The sequence below is a fragment of the Lipotes vexillifer genome, unplaced genomic scaffold (genome assembly GCF_000442215.2).
Source record: "Lipotes vexillifer unplaced genomic scaffold, Lipotes_vexillifer_v1.1 scaffold792, whole genome shotgun sequence".
NCBI lineage: Eukaryota > Metazoa > Chordata > Mammalia > Artiodactyla > Lipotidae > Lipotes > Lipotes vexillifer.
In genome coordinates, this window is record NW_006795663.1 from 20058 (window position 1) to 38944 (window position 18887).

Below are 18887 nucleotides of genomic sequence, written 5' to 3' on the forward strand. Positions count from 1 at the left end.
GAGAGCTTGGGATGGCCCTGCACATTCTGCTTTGAGCGTGCTCTCTGCCCTGAAAGTCTGGTTGTCCTCCTGTGTTGTGGGGATGAGTCTTCAGGGTTTAGAATGGAATTGTGAGTTGGCCTGTCCCAGAATAGCCTCAAATTCTCTTCTGCCTCCAAGGTTTAAGCAGGTATTAGTGTGGGGCAACAGGGTATTTACAGGCAGGGGAAAGAATATGTTTGCTCATTATGGTGGGAAAGGGCCCCTGATTGGCTTCCTGGCCGGCCTGAAAGCCAAGATACAGCCATGTGGTGTAGTGATCAGGAGATTTGAGCAGGCTTCCTTGAGATGGTTCAAGGCTCCTGGGTTCCTTCTGCCTAGAGTTAGATAACATTTGGGATTCCAATGTGGTTTTGAATCCTCTCTCCCTGCTTTTTGCCAGACCATCCTACCCCTGACTTTATAGCTCCATAGGAAGTCATGGATGTTGTGGTGCCAGTGGGGATGAATGTGGCTCCAGAAAAAGAGTAAGAGAGTGGGAGTTCACTGAGGTTCATGCTTGGAGTGGTAAAATCAGAACCACGCTGAAGGTCACGGAGAAGAACCAGTGGGAAGGGTGGGAAGAGACAGTACATTAGTGTTTTGATTTTGGCTTTTTTTTTTTTTTTCTGCGTAGACTGGGATCTGTTAAACTATATTAGATAGTATGTTGTCTCCTACTGCGTGGCTTTCCGCTGTTGGGAAGAAGTCTGCCTTGGACAGAGAACCTGTTTGGGAAGAGGAAGGAAGGAAGCAGGATGGGCTGGTGGCCACGTGCCTTTGCTGGAGCGCCCGCTAGGTCATCTGAGGCCTCCTTTGCATAGGAGATCCTCCTGTCATCTGCTTCATCTGCTCACGTTAGCTCCTGAGCTTTTGCAAAGTTGGAAGCTTCCATCTGGAGCCCTCCAGAGCAGTGCTACTTAAAGTGCCCGTCTGCAGTGAGATGAAAAGCATGCGCACCGGAACGTAAAACTGTTCCCTTCAACAAGAAAACCTTGTTATGAAAAATTGTTAGACCTGAACAGTGTGTGTGCTCTGACATAGTTGCCTCACATTCTGGAGTCATATAAGCTTCCTATCTGGTGACCCACCAGTAACACCGTCTGCAAATCAGCAGCCAATCTGCAGACCACACTTTGACTAGCAGTACTCTAGAGCCACCTTTAGTTCAGAAGCAGTTGTTGAGGTCTTGGAATCATGTGCTTGGCCTCTACAAGTCAGAAACAGAGAGCCCGGTTACAGAGAGCTGCTGCCAGGTCAGTCATACACAGGCCAGGCGGGTTACTGGGGAGAGCGGAGCACGACCGAAGTGACCAAGTTGAACAGATGACTAGGCAGCGCCAAGGGCAGATCCGTCCCCTCCCCCTTACCACAGGCACACAAGCTGAAGGGACCAGAGCCAGCAACCCTTCTGTAGGGCCTTAGTTTTGCCTATTGTTTCTGGTGGCTTGTCAGCCTCACTGAGTTCATCCTGTCCTTGCAGGAAAACGGCATATGTCAGAGAAGAATTCGTTGGTTATCCTTGTTGTCACTCCTGGATGTGACCAGTTTCCTTCTTTGGAGTCTGTGGAGAATTGTAAGTACCACCTTGTTCCCTGTTCGAGAAGAGAAAGCACTTGTCTGGAGCTGTAACTCCGGATGGCCTGGCCTAAGCTGCGGATGCTACGCCTGGAGCCCTCCATGAGTGTGGGGACCAGGGCTCACCAAGTGCCCAGAGCCGTCAAAGATGAATTTTTCCTATGCAGTCTAACCAGCATCTGACAGTTGGCTGTGAACATCACACTGGCTATTCACCGAGTCCCACAGGACACCTGCCTTCTGGACTGAATATAATCCCACTGGCATTTTAGGAACTTGTACACTTTGCTGATTTTCTCTGAGAGACCCTACCCTGGGAAGAGAAGGAGTTTTCGGCCGTCTGAACCGAGACGAAGTCAAGGCGTTGGTTCTGTGGCTGCCACCCGACTTCCCTGAGCAGCGGCATTTGGGGACGTCTCAGTCTGCAAAGCGAACATTCAGGTCTTGGCTTCTTCCTTACATTCCTGATGGAGTAGCTGAAGCTTGGAGCCAAAGGGACAGGAGAGTGATTTCAAAGGCTCTGGGAACGTCGTAACCTGGACTCACCCCTCCAAGCATCACTCTCCCCTCATACTTGGAGCTAAAGCCTGGCAGGAATTATGTTTCCGGTGGGGAGACTGACCCACAGGGTGGGTGGTGCTTTGTAGAGGAATCTGTACCCGCCTGCCCCTCCTCACACACTGTCTTCCAGGGCCTCGGAGCCACTGGGTGACCGGCCTCCCACTGTGGCCCCAGGCCTGAGTGCAGCCTTGCTTGCTCAGGGAACGCCTCCCCTTTGAAAGAAAAAAAAAATGTTAGCTTTTTTTTTTTGGCCGCGCTGTGCAGCATAAGGGATCTTAGTTCCCTGACCGGGGATCAGACCCACGCCCCCTGCAGTGGCTTGTTGTTATTTTTTGTTTTATAATATATTGCATTTTTATTCCTAAATGAAAGAGAACTATCCATATGTAATGGAAAAACCCACATGGGTGACAGCTTATCTCTTTTTTTTTGAATTTTATTTTATTTTTTTATACAGCAGGTTCTTATTCATCTATTTTATACATATTAGTGTATATATGTCAATCCCAATCTCCCAGTTCATCCCACCACCACCACCACCACCCCTCCCTGCTTTCCCCCCTTGGTGTCCATACATTTGTTCTCTACATCTGTGTCTCTATTTCTGCCTTGCAAACTGGTTCATCTGTACCATTTTTCTAGATTCCACATATATATGTGTTAATATACGATATTTGTTTTTTCTCTTTCTGACTTACTTCACTCTGTATGACAGTCTCTAGGTCCATTCATTTCTCTACAAATGACCCAATTTCATTCTTTTTATGGCTGAGTAATATTCCATATTATATATATACCACATCTTCTTTATCCATTCCTCTGTCGATGGACACTTAGGTTGCTTCCATGACCTGGGTATTGTAAATAGTGCTGCAGTGAACATTGGGGTGCATGTGTCTTTTTGAATTATGGTTTTCTCTGGGTATATGCCCAGTAGTGGGATTGCTGGATCATATGGTAATTCTATTTTTAGTTTTTTAAGGAACCTCTGTACTGTTCTCTTGTTGTTATTTTCTAATCCAAGGATTTGCACGGAACATGTGATTGTAATCTGAGGGTAGAAATCCTTAACCAAATGGGGTCATTTCTGTCATTTCAGACACCCTGACCGTAAACGATGAGCAGTGTTTCCTCCTCTCAGAGACTGTCTGGGGTGCCCTCCGAGGTAACAAGATGCGGCTGACGCTGGGAGAGAGAGAAGGATGATGTGGGAAGGTGGCGTAGGGGGCAGGACTGGGGGCCCAGCGAACACCCCCACCTCAGGAAGCTTGCTTTATGGACCAGTTGGAGTATTTCCTCAGGTCCCTGAAGGGAGTATTCTTACAGCTGTCTCCAGAAGTTGACAGGTGTCAGCCTGTGCAGGGGCAGCCACTCCCCTGGGCAGGTGCTCTGGGGAAGCAGGGAGCAGGCAGCTGGGGAGAGAGGCCCACTCTGCCACAAGCAGCGCTTGTTCAGCTCTCCTTTCAGACACATGACTGGAAAGGTTCTTTAAAAACTAGATCAAAAGGAATAGATAAATGTCAAAAAAGAGGTAAAGAGTGGTAAAATATGTAGAACTCTATTATTTAGGGAGAAAATGAGGACTTCACTAGCTAACGGGTGACAGGCCCCTCTGCCCTTCTTCTTGGCTTACTGAAAAGGTATTCGGTCCCTAGATACAGACTTAGCCAAACAACTCTACCGCTTTTGGTAAAAGGTCTGCTGGTGAATGATGAGAGAAATTCTCACTGAACTCCAAACCTTGTTTTGGTTTGTCTTTGTTCCCTAGCTTCTCCTCCCCTCCCCTGTGTTTTGGAGAAACAGCATGCCAACTCCCCTTTCTACCTCTTGTAGCTTTTGTGTGGGTGTTAACTATTAGGCAGGTTAAGGTACGGGAGATCTGGGGCCCCGAGTGCTAGGCGTCAGAGTCAGACTGGAGAGAAGCCCAGATGGTACACTGGAAGTCTGCCTCAGATGAGCTACTGAGTGACCATGAAAGTCTCACAAATTCTTACATTCTGAAAATTGAGGATTCTGGGAATCCTTCACAGGGCTTCTGCTGGATTTTCAGAAGTGAGGTCCCAGCTGTTGAGAACATCTAGTGCTCTGGACTCAGCATGCCTGCCCTTGGGCTTTGCTGGAATCTAGGAGTCTGTGTCCAGTCTTCTGGGGCAGTTGCTGCCTGCCACACCTCAGCTCCCTATAGCTGGTTCTCTTCTCAGGCTCTGAAGAGGAAAAGTGGGGGCTTCTTTGTCTTCTAAGTCCAGCTGTGGACCCACAAGTTTCTGATTGAGTTTATGAAACTCAAGTCAATGATCACATTCTCACAATTCAGTCTGGGAGAAGTGAAGGGGCAGCGGATTGGGGGCCCCTTTTTCTCAGCTCCCTTAGCTCCTGATGGGTATTATCCATGGAAAGCTTTAACCCCTTGTGAGCTGGCCTGTCCCTGCATCTGTCCTCATGGGCACACATCTTGGCCTCTCTTCTTAATGTCTTTGTAAATTCAAGGCTTAGGAAGTATAGATAAGAGGCATGGGGGTTAGTGTATTGCTAGGAGGGGCACAAAAACCCCTTACACTGCCACCTCCCCAAATAAAATACAGAGTAAAAATAGATACTGGCTTCCTACTATCCCCTTTTCGTAACTGTTGAGAACCATCAAGCCTACACTAGATCCCCTCTCACTGTGTGCCCAAGCACTGTGCTGTGCCACATGGGCACCTTCCAAATGGTTCCAACTCTTTACCCACCTCCCTAAGTCTTTACATCTGCCTCTCTCCTTCCCTGCAGGTCTGGAGACTTTTAGCCAGCTTGTTTGGAGATCTCCTGAGGGCACGGTGAGTGTGGGCCCTCATAAAGGGCTCCTTTTAAATCTCTGGGGTTTGCTCCCAATGTTGAGAGTCCTGGAAATATCTTATTTTACCTTAAACAGAGTCCTGGTGGCTTGAGATGGCCCCAGAAAATGGTATTCAAGGAGATATGGGTGGAACCTGGTTTGGTAGATTTTGCCAGTTGGGGTATAACTTAGTTCCCCTGAGTCATTGTTTAGCAATGACCTTGAGACCACACTGCTTTGAAGAAAATATTAACAGTCAGTGAAAATCTGGAATGTGTGGGCTGAGTGGTATGTGGGACAGCTGTATTTGGCTGGCACGGGACAGTTGCTCTCTGGGCAGGTACCTGCTTATGGTCATTGAGGTAGAGGTGTGTGGTGTTTGTGGAGACAGTTACCCTGCAGAACAGTCACAGGTTGGCTTTTCAGGGATCTTGGAAGACTTTTCTCATCCCCCTCCACCCCACTGGTGAATTTCCCTTTGAATCTTAACGTGTTCAGTGTTTGGTCCACACAGTTCTATATCAACAAGACGGAGATTGAGGACTTCCCCCGCTTCCCGCACCGGGGCTTGTTGTTGGATACGTCTCGCCATTACCTGCCACTGGCTAGCATCCTGGACACTCTGGTACCCAGGCCTTAAGGCCTTCTTTGCCCTCAGGGTTCTGGGGTAATGGGACAACAGATAGATCAGGTGCCATATTCTTAAAGAGTTACAGAGAGAATGTGCATAACTTAATGAGCTCCCGGGAAAAATGTAAAAGATGATCTGCTCCAAGATTCAAAAAAATAACAAGAGTGATTTAAACCTACCCCACTGGCTACTGAGGACCAATGTCCAGGCTATCTCCAGCGATGCAGGAAGTGGTTTGGGGAATTGACTTCTCTGACTGAGCAGAGCTAACTTTAGTTAGTACAAAGTCATAGGAAAGGGATGTTCAAAAGCCTTAGCTGGGGATGTTCCTAACTGTCTTGAATTTGATGGGCAGTCTTACCTGACAGTTGCTGATCTAGCTCACGTGTCTAACTTCTCCTTTGCTCTCCTGATGGAACCAAAGAAGTGGACACATCCACCAGTTTTGGCATCTGAGATTTATGGATTATGGGGCTACTAAATTCACAACAGACCTCACAGTTTGGATAAACACTAGTCAGACAACCCAAAACAAATGGCAGGAGGAAATATTAGTTTTCAGGGTATTGTGGAGCTTTCTGAAGACCCCAGGGTACCACGGAGCTGCAGCCCTCCTCTTGATGTGACCATAACTCATCCCCCAAAGAGAAGATGCTACTTCTGTCAGCCGTCTTTGTATGTGCAGGGTCTTCCCCTTCCCTCCACGCCAGGCACAACCCGATGGGAAGGCTTGATAGGGAGAACCTGTGAACACTTAGCAGGAAGCTGGGCAGGTCGAGCCTGTTAAAGTGTGTGGAGCAGCCTGCCAAGCTTGGGGCTGAAGCCAGAGAAGTTGTGCTGAGTTAACAGTGCGTGCTCTGACCTACAGGATGTCATGGCGTACAATAAATTCAACGTGTTCCACTGGCATCTGGTCGATGACTCTTCGTTCCCATATGAGAGCTTCACTTTTCCAAACCTCACCAAAAAGGTATGCCTTAATTTCGTCCAGACCAAGTTGATGGCTTGAAGTCTGAACCTGGCTATGGCGCCCTGCTGGCAAGGGCACCAGCTCTTCTCCTAACCAGCCAGTTTTAGGGACACACTGACATATAGGGGGCGGGCACTGGATTTGCAGTCAGGAGACCTGAGTTCAGGTCCAAGCTACACCATTAATTTGCTCTGTGACCTTCAGGAGAGAATCTCTCCTGGTCCCATCTTCTTTTTATTTATCTGTATTTGGTTAGCTGGGCATAATAACTACCTTATTCATCTCACTGGCATCACGGCACTGAGATAAGACAGTAGATGTGATAGCTTGTGGGAAATTATGATAAAATTCCTTAAAGACAACCCCTGATACCAAAGGGCTGTTGGTAGATTTTCTGATATCCAGGGAGGTCCAGAAGGCATTTTGAGCATCCTTTCCTCTGCCAGCCTTCAGGAAATGAGATCCTGAATGGCGTTTTGTGCCTTTCAGGGGTCCTACAACCCTGCCACCCACATCTACACAGCACAGGATGTGAAGGAGGTGATTGAATATGCGCGGCTTCGGGGTATCCGTGTGTTGGCAGAGTTCGACACTCCTGGCCACACTCTGTCATGGGGACCAGGTAAGAATAATGTCTGGAGGTGGAGGGAGGCTACTGATTCCCCTCAACAGGACTTTAGGATATTGGCTCTTGGATGTAGCATGCCTCAGCCTTGGTCTCTGGAAGAATGTTTTCCATCAACTTTTTCCACTGGGAATTTAGATAGGCAGAATTTACTTTGGGCGAAGGAGGCCGCTTCTTACTATTAAAATATGGGCGGGGACTTCCCTGGTAGCGCAGTGGTTAAGAATCCACCTGCCAGTGTAGGGTACATGGGTTCGAGCCCTGGTCCAGGAAGATCCCACATGCCACGGAGCTACTAAGCCTATGCGCCACAACTACTGAGCCTGTGCCCTAGAGCCCGCGAGCCACAACTACTGAGCCTGCGAGCCACAACTACTGAAGCCCGTGCACCTAGAGCCTGTGCTGTGCAACAAGAGAAGCCACCGTAATGAGAAGCCCATGCACCGCAACGAAGAGTAGCCCTTGTTCTCTGCAACTAGAGAAAGCCTGTGCACAGCAACAAAGACCCAATGCAGCCAAAAAAAATAAATAAATAAAAAGGGCAAATTCTTCTCAGACGTCCTTGCCTCATGATGCCCTCGTGGGTTGTTGTGCCCTAGAGTGGAAGAAAGATTTTGCCAGTTTTGCTGGATCAGGCTCTCTGCTTTTCTGCCCATAGGCTACGTGAGGGCAGACTTTGGGGCCAAGGGTGACCCCTGCTGGAAGAGTGTGTCAAGGCAGGAGTATGTGTGACAGTTGTCTGTGTATGATTGTGGACATACTTGTATTTCTTTGATTGTCACTAAATGCTCATAATTACCAGTGTCTGTGAAAGCCTGAGTGTTCCTGTCTGTGTGCATGTAATGTCTGAACGTGATTGTCATCATGTATATGACTGTATGTGGGGTCTGTGTATTTGTGACACTAGTGTGAGGTTCTCTATTGCCTTAGGTGTCCCTGGATTATTAACTCCTTGCTACTCTGGGTCTCACCCTTCTGGCACCTTTGGGCCAGTGAATCCCGCTCTCAACAATACCTATGAGTTCATGAGCACATTCTTCTTGGAGATCAGCTCTGTCTTCCCAGATTTTTATCTTCACCTTGGAGGAGATGAGGTTGATTTCACCTGCTGGTATGAGCCCTGTGACCTTCCCATCCTGGCCTGATGAACTGCCTACTCAGAGTAGAGGTTAGCCCGTGAGAAGCTACCTGTCTCAGGTGTTCCTCATCTGTCTCCATCCTGATGGCTCAGGTCTTCGGCCTTTTCTCTCTCCACCTACAGAGAGGCCCTACCTGATTTTGGCAAGGCTGTGAATGTGAAACTCTCCTTTCCTCTTATCATAGCCTTGAGATATTTACAGAAAAACCAGCTCTGGGCACAGAATTGTCTTGGAAAAATCAGGATAGAGAAAAACAATCCCTGCTTTTGACAGCTTAAAATAGTCTGGTTGAAGAGACGGGACACATATGAATTCGAGGCTAATATATGACAGTGTCTCTAGTTAGTATTATATTGTAAGCTTCCAACCCTCAGATCTGCTTAGCTCAAAAGAGGCTCAGGGGCTTCTTGGCAAAGTGGGCACTAGCGCTGGATCTGAGGAAAGAGTGGAGGGGGGAAAAAACAAAATGTAAGCCTTGTGGGGCAAGTTGGCTCTTGGATGTAGCATGCCTCAGCCTTGGTCTCTGGAAGAATGTTTTCCATCAACTTTTTCCACTGGGAATTTAGATAGGCAGAATTTACTTTGGGCGAAGGAGGCCGCTTCTTACTATTAAAATATGGGCGGGGACTTCCCTGGTAGCGCAGTGGTTAAGAATCCACCTGCCAGTGTAGGGTACATGGGTTCGAGCCCTGGTCCAGGAAGATCCCACATGCCACGGAGCTACTAAGCCTATGCGCCACAACTACTGAGCCTGTGCCCTAGAGCCCGCGAGCCACAACTACTGAGCCTGCGAGCCACAACTACTGAAGCCCGTGCACCTAGAGCCTGTGCTGTGCAACAAGAGAAGCCACCGTAATGAGAAGCCCATGCACCGCAACGAAGAGTAGCCCTTGTTCTCTGCAACTAGAGAAAGCCTGTGCACAGCAACAAAGACCCAATGCAGCCAAAAAAAATAAATAAATAAAAAGGGCAAATTCTTCTCAGACGTCCTTGCCTCATGATGCCCTCGTGGGTTGTTGTGCCCTAGAGTGGAAGAAAGATTTTGCCAGTTTTGCTGGATCAGGCTCTCTGCTTTTCTGCCCATAGGCTACGTGAGGGCAGACTTTGGGGCCAAGGGTGACCCCTGCTGGAAGAGTGTGTCAAGGCAGGAGTATGTGTGACAGTTGTCTGTGTATGATTGTGGACATACTTGTATTTCTTTGATTGTCACTAAATGCTCATAATTACCAGTGTCTGTGAAAGCCTGAGTGTTCCTGTCTGTGTGCATGTAATGTCTGAACGTGATTGTCATCATGTATATGACTGTATGTGGGGTCTGTGTATTTGTGACACTAGTGTGAGGTTCTCTATTGCCTTAGGTGTCCCTGGATTATTAACTCCTTGCTACTCTGGGTCTCACCCTTCTGGCACCTTTGGGCCAGTGAATCCCGCTCTCAACAATACCTATGAGTTCATGAGCACATTCTTCTTGGAGATCAGCTCTGTCTTCCCAGATTTTTATCTTCACCTTGGAGGAGATGAGGTTGATTTCACCTGCTGGTATGAGCCCTGTGACCTTCCCATCCTGGCCTGATGAACTGCCTACTCAGAGTAGAGGTTAGCCCGTGAGAAGCTACCTGTCTCAGGTGTTCCTCATCTGTCTCCATCCTGATGGCTCAGGTCTTCGGCCTTTTCTCTCTCCACCTACAGAGAGGCCCTACCTGATTTTGGCAAGGCTGTGAATGTGAAACTCTCCTTTCCTCTTATCATAGCCTTGAGATATTTACAGAAAAACCAGCTCTGGGCACAGAATTGTCTTGGAAAAATCAGGATAGAGAAAAACAATCCCTGCTTTTGACAGCTTAAAATAGTCTGGTTGAAGAGACGGGACACATATGAATTCGAGGCTAATATATGACAGTGTCTCTAGTTAGTATTATATTGTAAGCTTCCAACCCTCAGATCTGCTTAGCTCAAAAGAGGCTCAGGGGCTTCTTGGCAAAGTGGGCACTAGCGCTGGATCTGAGGAAAGAGTGGAGGAGGGAAAAAACAAAATGTAGACCTTGTGGGGTAAGGGAGCTGCAATGGGTGACAGACAGCAATGCTTGTATCCAACTGGAATAAAGAATAAATATTAAGGGAAAAGCAGACTATGCCCAGGGTGTGGGAGGTAAGAGACAGAAGCCAGAATCCAGTGTGCTGGAGCCCCAAGCCAAGACCTCAGAACCATGTGTCATAGCCCAGAGAGATTGATACGTGTTCTCTTTGAGGGTGAACTTGAAGCTCTTCAGATCCAGACTCAGCCTATGTCAGTGGCCCCCTTCATTTAGCTTTGTTTAGCCACACCTCCCAAATTTGTGGCCTCTTGAGATCCTCAGTCGATTGGTTTTTCAGGTGAAAAAAAGGAGTTGTGGGAGGCCAGGTGATTACATCCCCAAGCTCTGGGCTTTGAGGTTGTCAAAAGAATTAATCTTCATTTTCTTTTGGGATTCAGGAAGTCCAACCCAGATATCCAGGCCTTTATGAAGAAGAAAGGCTTTGGTGAGGACTTCAAGAAGCTGGAGTCCTTCTATATCCAGACGTGAGGAAGGAGGGAGGGTGGGGAGGGTCCCTGGGGGTCAACTCCTGTGAAGTCCTCACTTTCCATAGCAGGACCAGGACCTGCTGGACCACTCTCTGGGCCCCTGAAGGGGTCCTTTGTCATGTCCTTTCGTTGGAGTGGTTGATTCCCAACTGGTCAGTCAGGAATGGGCTCCTAAGCAGGCTCAGCCCCCAGGGCACTGGCACCTGTAGCACAGAGCCTGTCTGAACTGAGCAGACATTCCCTTTACTCTCTAAGGCTGCTGGACATCGTCTCTGCCTACGGCAAGGGCTACGTGGTGTGGCAGGAGGTGTTTGATAATAAAGTAAAGGTGAGCCAGGGGCAGAGAGAAGGGGCCACCCTCGGTGCCTCCCCATGGTCTCCCATCCCTTCCCTGCTCCTGTGCGGGTACAGAGGTCTGAGCCCTGGGTGTGGGTGTCAGAGCCTCCATCTGTCTTCCCTCACTATGAACTGATCGAGTTATTTCTGCTGCTAGGTTACTTGGGATTCCTGAGACTGGCATGATGGGTTGGGTTTTCCTGCCTGTGTCATAAACTAGGATCTTCCAGGTCTGCAAGCAGGGCTACCTTCTCCTTCATTGTTGAGCAGTAAGATCCCAGCTTCCTGCCACGTCAGGGGCTCTGCAGGAACCTCGTCCCGTCCTCAGAAGCATCTGGAGATTCTTGGACATGGTAGCTCCTGATCTGATGAGTCTCCTGGGCCCCACTGCTTGTCTTCCTTAGCTCACAGCTGGTGTTACTATCTCAGTGTACACAGGGAAGCTGCAGAAGGACTGGGGGAGAGGCAGCAGGGAGCTCTCCTAGGGCCTGTGGGGCCCTCGGCCTCTGCACTGGGCTAGAAGCTCAGCTGTTAGGAGTCACAGAGAAATGCTTTGCTGCTGGGGAGCAGAGGGAACACACACCCCTTGGCCTGGGTTGCTTGCATAACACTGTGGCCCGGGAATCTCCTACTGCCCTTTGACCTTTCCTGACAGGTTCAGCCAGACACAGTCATCCAGGTATGGCGAGAAGAGATGCCTGTAAGGTACATGAAGGAGATGGAACTGGTCACCAGTGCCGGCTTCCGGGCCCTGCTCTCTGCCCCCTGGTACCTGAACCACATAACTTATGGCCCTGACTGGAAGAATATCTACATGGTGGAGCCACTGGCATTTGAAGGTAAACAGGGAGCTCTCCTTGCTGCCAAAGGCGGCTGAATGGGGTACGGGGCGGGAGGCAGGAGATTCTGGGCTGGACACTGCAGGTCAAGAGACGAAATGACCTATCTGAGGAGTGGGCCACGTTGGGAAGGCGGTAGAGGCCTGTGGTTGCTTGTTTTCCCTCAGGTAGCCCTGAGCAGAAGGCTCTGGTGATCGGTGGAGAGGCCTGTATGTGGGGAGAGTATGTGGACAGCACAAACCTGGTCCCCAGGCTCTGGTAAGGGCTTCCTGGGGACGTGGAGGGTTGGGCCTGTGGGCGTGGGTTTTCCCTCACAGGCTCAATCCCGTCCAGCCTCCCCCAGCCGAGCACCCTCCTTTCAGGCCTGGGAGAGAAAGGGCATCGCAGTGTTGCCCCTGTTTGTATGTAAGTCACCTCCCGCCTGACTTGCATATTTACTCCTCCAGCCCATTAGGTGTGTCGGATGGAGACTGTTGTCCTCATTTCACAGATAGAGATAAGGAGTCCTGGAGAACACGTTGAAAGAATGTTGCTTTCGGAATGGCTTGCCCAGGATCCAACCCTGAAGTGCATGGCCCTGTGATAAGACTCCTCTATGCTGTCTCCTCAGAGGCTGCAGCCCCTCACCAAGTCTGGTTGGGTGTGTAGAGTTTACATTTTGAGAACAGCTGCTCGGCCACTGTTGTATCTGTGTTCACGATGCCTTTAAGACGTACTCTGGTTCCCATGTGTTTGGGAGAGGAGGAGATGGGATCACGATCCCCATTTTGCTGAAGATGGAGCTGGGCCCTAGAAGTCCCTGTGAGCCCTCCAGCCGGCTGTCACTCTGATTAAGGTGTTGATCACGTCCCTTGGCCCCGAGCTAGTCCAGGGTGCCTAAACAAGAGGCTGTGGGTGTCCAGCACCCTTGCCAGGAATCCAGGGCCCAACCTGGTGCATGTCCCCTTTCCTGCAGGCCTAGAGCAGGGGCTGTTGCCGAGAGGCTGTGGAGCAACAAGATGGTGACCAACCTGGACTTTGCCTATAAACGTTTGGCACACTTCCGCTGTGAGCTGCTGAGGTACGCAGGCCATGGGCAGGTTGGGGGCTGAGGACCCCTACTGACAGGAAAAGAATACTGATAATAGCTAACACTTGCAGGGGCATACTGTGTGTGGCAAGCCCTGCGCTCAGCCCTCTGCCAGCATTGCTTCATTGAATCTTTACCATAACCCTATGAGGGGGATGTAGTTTTATCCCCATTTCAGCGGTAGGCAGCTGACGCACAGAGCAGTTAAGTAACTTGCCCAAAGTTGCTCAGAACCAGGATATGAACCAGGCTGACTTCAGAGTCTGCGCTCGTAGCCATGGCCATGATTTTATGGGTTCTCATGACACCTGTGCCCCTGTTAGGATGGGCCTGCGTAAGATGGTCATTTCCCTGATTCATTCACTTACTAGGTCTTGAGGCCCTTAGGGGAAACAGCCTAGTAGAGAGGGGAGTCCCAGGCTGAGAGCCAAGCATGGTGGGGTCTAAACCTCAACTGTCTGTAATTTACTGGGCGACTTTGAGCTAGTTCCTTACCATCTCTGAGCACATAACTTATTTGGGTAATAAAGGAGGCATGCCTAGAGGTACCCTAAGGAGGTTGGTCAGGCCCTGGAACTTGTGAGCCTGAGACCTAAGGATGGTATTTCATGTCCACACCCTGTGCATGGGCTGGACAGTGCCTTGGTTCCCCCCCTCACCACATTTACAGAGTTTTAGAGCCATTAATGGGGGCTCCGTGGGCCAGGAGCACTGGGTACCCCTTAGGCATCCAGCTTTTTTCTAAAGAGACTGAGTTATTTGGGGCTGGGGCACAGAAACAGGCAAGTTAGAAATACAGAGGTGTTCCTCAAGGTTCCGGGGTGTCCCTGTATCAAAATCACCTGGGGCACCTGTTCAGATTGCAGATTCTTGCCAACACACGGCCCCACCCCAAGCAAGAATCTCTGGAAGTGAGACCCCCCCCCAAGGAATTTTGGTGTCTAGTGGCAGTTTGAAATCCACTGAACTGGGGGAAGGGAAGACCATTGGTTGTGGTGGAGAAGGCATTGCTGGGGCCCAAGACCGATCCCCTTCTGAGGGGCTCATCTCGCCCTGTTTCTTTATGTCCTCTCGCAGGCGGGGTGTCCAGGCCCAGCCCCTCAGCGTAGGCTACTGTGACGTGGAGTTTGAACAAACCTGAGCAAGTACCGCAGGCACCAAGGAGGGTGCTGCCCTAGGAGAGCGGTAGCGGGGCCAGGCTCCCACTGTACCCCACACGGGGGACGGGGCCCCTTGCCCACGTGCCTGTGTGCCTGGAGACAAGGGGGCTGGTGTTGGTGCTGGTGTCCAATAAAGAGAGATGTGGCGTTTTTCTATAATGAATGTGGATTACCTGTGTGAAAAAATATGTGAGTGGCCCTAGGGTAAGGGAGCTGCCAGAACTGGCCTTCTGCCCCTGAGGGTGATAGGGCTCAGCAGGGCCCAGCCAGGTTGGGCTCAGTATCTGCCCCTGGAGGGATCTTATAAGTTGAGGGCTGGGAATGAAACCTGTAGCCTTTGTGCTGTCCTGCTTCGCCTGAGTTATGATGCCTCTCCAGCCCCACACATAGTCCAGACACATAACCCATCCTTAGACTCATCACTTAGACCTCCAAGGCTTCTGTATACAGAAGACACCATAGGGGACCAAAGAAGTTCTGGGAAGCAGCAGGGGCTCCAGCCCCAACCTGGTCACAGAATAGCCCCTCCCCAATGCATACTCACAAACTTCCCTCCCCTAGAGCTTTTATTCTGCTTTGGGTTTCTTGTTACTTCAATTGCATGCAACCATTATTAAATATTGAACACATACTATGGTCTTGGCGCTGTGGTAGGTGCCAAGAATTTGAAGAACTTAGTCCCCAGAGGCCCTGTTCAACTCCCCAAAATGGCAGCAACTTCCACCCCTCCTCCCACCCATTTTCAGTCCAGTAGCATCTTCTCAGAGAATTGATGGCACAGCTGAGACCATGACAGGGAAGCCCCTGGGGGACCAAGAGGTGGGCATGTGGCTCTGGAAGAGTGTCTTTGCACAAGTTGACCAGTTTTCCCTAGGAGGAACTGGCTCATCGTGGACCCAGACTTCCCCCTAGTGGTTTCATGTTCACAAGTGACGGTGCAGCCCAGAGGCTGGGCAGTAGTGGACAGCAGCTGTTTTAGATGAGGATTTCTTTGACCATTTTTTTTTCTTTTACCTGGTCCTGGACTGGAAGGACAAAGGAGAGGTCCCAGGCATTTCTTTCAGAAAGTTTCCAATCTAGTGGATACAGAAACTTGGGGAAGGCAGGCCTGAGAAGGGATCTCAGTAAAATTTGGTCCTTAAATAGCATCCCTCAGTCCCTGATCATGCTCCTTTGGGGACTTGGTTGGACATACACCAGCCTGGCACTGTTACCATAGGGGCAGGTTGGGCACCTTCTACCTGCAGAATCCTCTAGGGAAAGGGTATTCACACAGCCCAGATAAGCCGAGCCCAGGGCTCTGGCCTGGAGAGACACGAGTTAAGGCTCTACCATCTGTACCCACCAAAGCAGCACCCTTACTCTCTATTACCCGGAGAAGGCTTTGGGGTAGTCCCAGGCAAGGACCTGCAGAAATGCTGCTATACTTCAAGTGCCCCTGCTTCCTTTCTGATCATAACTGGAATATTGCTATTGTTTGGGATAAAAAGATCAGACACTAAGTTGTAAGTCTCAAGTCAATGAAGAAAGAGACCATGAAAACACTTGTATTAAAGCAGTAAAGGTCTATGATTTCTTACTCGTCTCATAAACATCTTCTTTAATGTTATTTTTACAATTAAAAAAATCAGTGTGGCCTGATCAAGTGGTGGGATGTGCTGATCCCCAGCCTCCACCACTGCATCTCTGGGCCCACTGATCATGACAGCATTTACCTGAAGGTCATCATCAGACCTTGAACTGCTGACAGATCAGAGACAGTGCCCGTAGCAACCACCCAGTCGGTTGCACAGAATCACTGCTTCCCCACCTCATCTCCCTTAACCTGTCCCACCCTGCGCTGGGCCAGGCTCCTCTGGCCTGCTTGTGTTCTCTGTTCACCACCAGGGGGCGGGGAAGTGCCTGGACTGATTTCCTGGCTCTAGTTATCTTTGGGCACAAAGGGTCCGCCCCTGCTCTCCTCTGAATCTCCTAAGGATGCAAAGCAGCCTTAATGGGAATATAAGTAAAGGAGTGAATGGAGGCTAGGAGGACATTCACCTCCTTGGTAGGAGTTGAGGCAGTGAGCCAGGTACCCCTCCCTTCTTGGAAACCTGATGTTTTGAGGTGCACCTCCATGGATTAGCATAGGGATAGGATAGCAGAGGACTTGGGAGCACAGGTGCTCCATAGCACTAGTGATGGGGTACACAGCAAGGGGTGAGGAAAGCCAAATGATACTTGGCTCTCCGAGGGAAAGGTGAAAAAAGGATTCTATGATATAGATTGAATTTAACTGATATCAGTGTAGATGTACACGCCTAGTGGCAACATTGCTAGCACTCTAAAGTTTAGATTTTTATAGTTTTTGTCAATATCACTTGCAAGATTAATCAGTACAGGCTGTGACAATTGTGTATCATGTGCTTTTTTTTTCCAGTAAGAAAGAAAATAAGTAGGAATTGTCTTTGTCTTAAAATCATTCTGTATTTTTTCCTTTATAAATAAACACCAAAAGTTTGAAAATCAGTGTCCCTTTATACTGTTAATAAATATATAAATAATATAAATACATATTAACTAACTTCAGTGAAACATTTACTTGTTGATTTTTTTTCAATACTGTTCACTCTGACTATATATAAATCTTCACAGTTGTTTTTTAAAATCCTTTTTGAAGTAGCCCTGTGTGTGTGTGTGTGTGTGTGTGTGTGTGTGTGTATTTTCCTGCATTTTTCAGTGAGGTTTTTAAAAATGCAAATGTCCATGAACCTTGCTTATTTTCACAGTAAGAACCATATTCTAACCATATCCATGTTAGGTCTTCCCTGCCACAGTAAGAACTTTTAATGATTTCAAATGTTTCAAAAAGAATACTGTAGAGAATAAAATAATACACACAATATAACCACCACTCAGCTTTATCACATCTCAATAGTTGTATTTGCTTCAGATTTTTCTTTTTAAGAGATGAAACATTATATATGTCCCCCTTCCCAGTTCCATTCTCTTGCTTCTCAGAATAACCACTTTCTAGCTTTTATTTCAAATCTTACTTCCTCTGGAATATCTGATACTTAGCTATGATTTTTCTTCATTGTTAATAAATTCTTTATGGCTCACTTCATAGCAAATTAGGAAGGGATGTTTTGGGAAGCCACTCAGAAAAGGTGTGTGTGTGTGTGTGTGTGTGTGTGTGTGTGTGTGTGTGTGTAGGTAGACCAGCTGGCAGGCATACACGGGAAGAGGGACATCTGTGCTGTGCTGATGTGCTGCTGGACTTAAGGGAGGATGTTGTGCTGTGCTGATGTGCTGCTGGACTTAAGGGAGGATGTTGGGGGCATCTGGATAATGATGTATTATAAAAGAAGATATTTACTTAAGAGGAAAATATTCAGAGAAAACTATGCAGATGTTTGTCTGTACTCACATAAGTCAGAAATCTGAGTGAAGATATTTGGGGAAATCCATCCAGGGGAACAAAAATGCTTTGTCTTTTTTTTTTTTTTTTAATATTATGTATTTATTTATTTTGGCTGTGCCCGGTCTTCGTTGCAGCACGCGGGATCTTTTCGTTGTGGCATGCCAACTCTTGGTCGTGGCATGCATGCGGGATCTAGTTCCCGGACCAGGGATCGAACCCGGGCCCCCTGCATTGAGAACGCAGAGTCTTACCCACTGGACCACCAGGGAAGTCCCTGCTTTGTCATTTTTATGTGCTTCCTGTGTCAGGCGCTGTTACAAGCACTCGATTGGATGTTAGTTTATTTAATCCTCATCCCAACCAGTGAGGTAGGTATCAATATTATCCTCACCTGACAGATAAGGAAACAGACATAGACAGTTTAAATGATTTGTTCATGGTTAGATAGCTAGGCTGAGTCGGGATTTGTGCTCAGGGACTATGGATCCAAGCTCGCCTAGTTAATTCTAGCCTGTCCTGCGGCCCGCCGTCAGCCACAGCCCCAAACTGAACCAGACATCTTCCTGCTCTTGAGCTCCACGTTCAGACAGACACACAGATAAAGCTGGGTACTCAACTATGTCTGGGCTCAATTTCCTCCCACTTTTCAAACTCTTCCTTACAAATGGTTCCTTTCAGCACACACACGTGCACAATCTCCCTTGTCTTTTTTTTTTTTTTAATTTTTAATTTTTTTTGGCTGCGTTGGGTCTTCGTTGCTGCACGCGGGCTTTCTCTAGTTGTGGTGAGAGGGGGCTACTCTTGGTTGCGGTGCGCGGGCTTCTCATTGTGGTGGCTTCTCTTGTAGTGGAGCACAGGCTCTAGGCACGCGGGCGTCAGTAGCTGTGGCACACAGGCTCAGTAGTTGTGGCTTAAGGGCTCTAGAGCGCAGGCTCAGTAGTTGTGGCACACGGGCTTAGTTGCTCCGCGGCATGTGGGATCTTCCCGGACCAGGGCTCAAACCCGTGTCCCCCTGCATTGGCAGGCAGGTTCTTAACCACTGCGCCACCAGGGAAGCCCCATCTCCCTGGCCTTTAAACAAAAACTCTCCGGCCTGCTTTTTCTCAGTCAGGTTGCCTGAACCAACTGCAAGTTTGGCTCCATTTCTCCACTTCTCATTCAGTCCTCATGAAGACTGCTC

The 18887-nt window shown here is 48.8% G+C and overlaps 1 protein-coding gene across 1 annotated transcript; it reads left to right on the top strand.

Moving 5' to 3' along the window:
* Nucleotides 1–1483: 1483 nt before the first annotated feature.
* HEXA (hexosaminidase subunit alpha) lies at nucleotides 1484–14464 on the top strand (the record flags this gene model as incomplete). Its single annotated transcript, XM_007467863.1, has 13 exons — nucleotides 1484–1594; nucleotides 3257–3322; nucleotides 4927–4973; nucleotides 5487–5597; nucleotides 6472–6573; nucleotides 7063–7195; nucleotides 8129–8309; nucleotides 10811–10897; nucleotides 11156–11228; nucleotides 11892–12075; nucleotides 12243–12333; nucleotides 13031–13135; nucleotides 14222–14464. Coding segments are annotated over 13 exons (1355 nt in total), but the record flags the coding sequence as incomplete, so codon positions are not given.
* Nucleotides 14465–18887: the final 4423 nt, after the last annotated feature.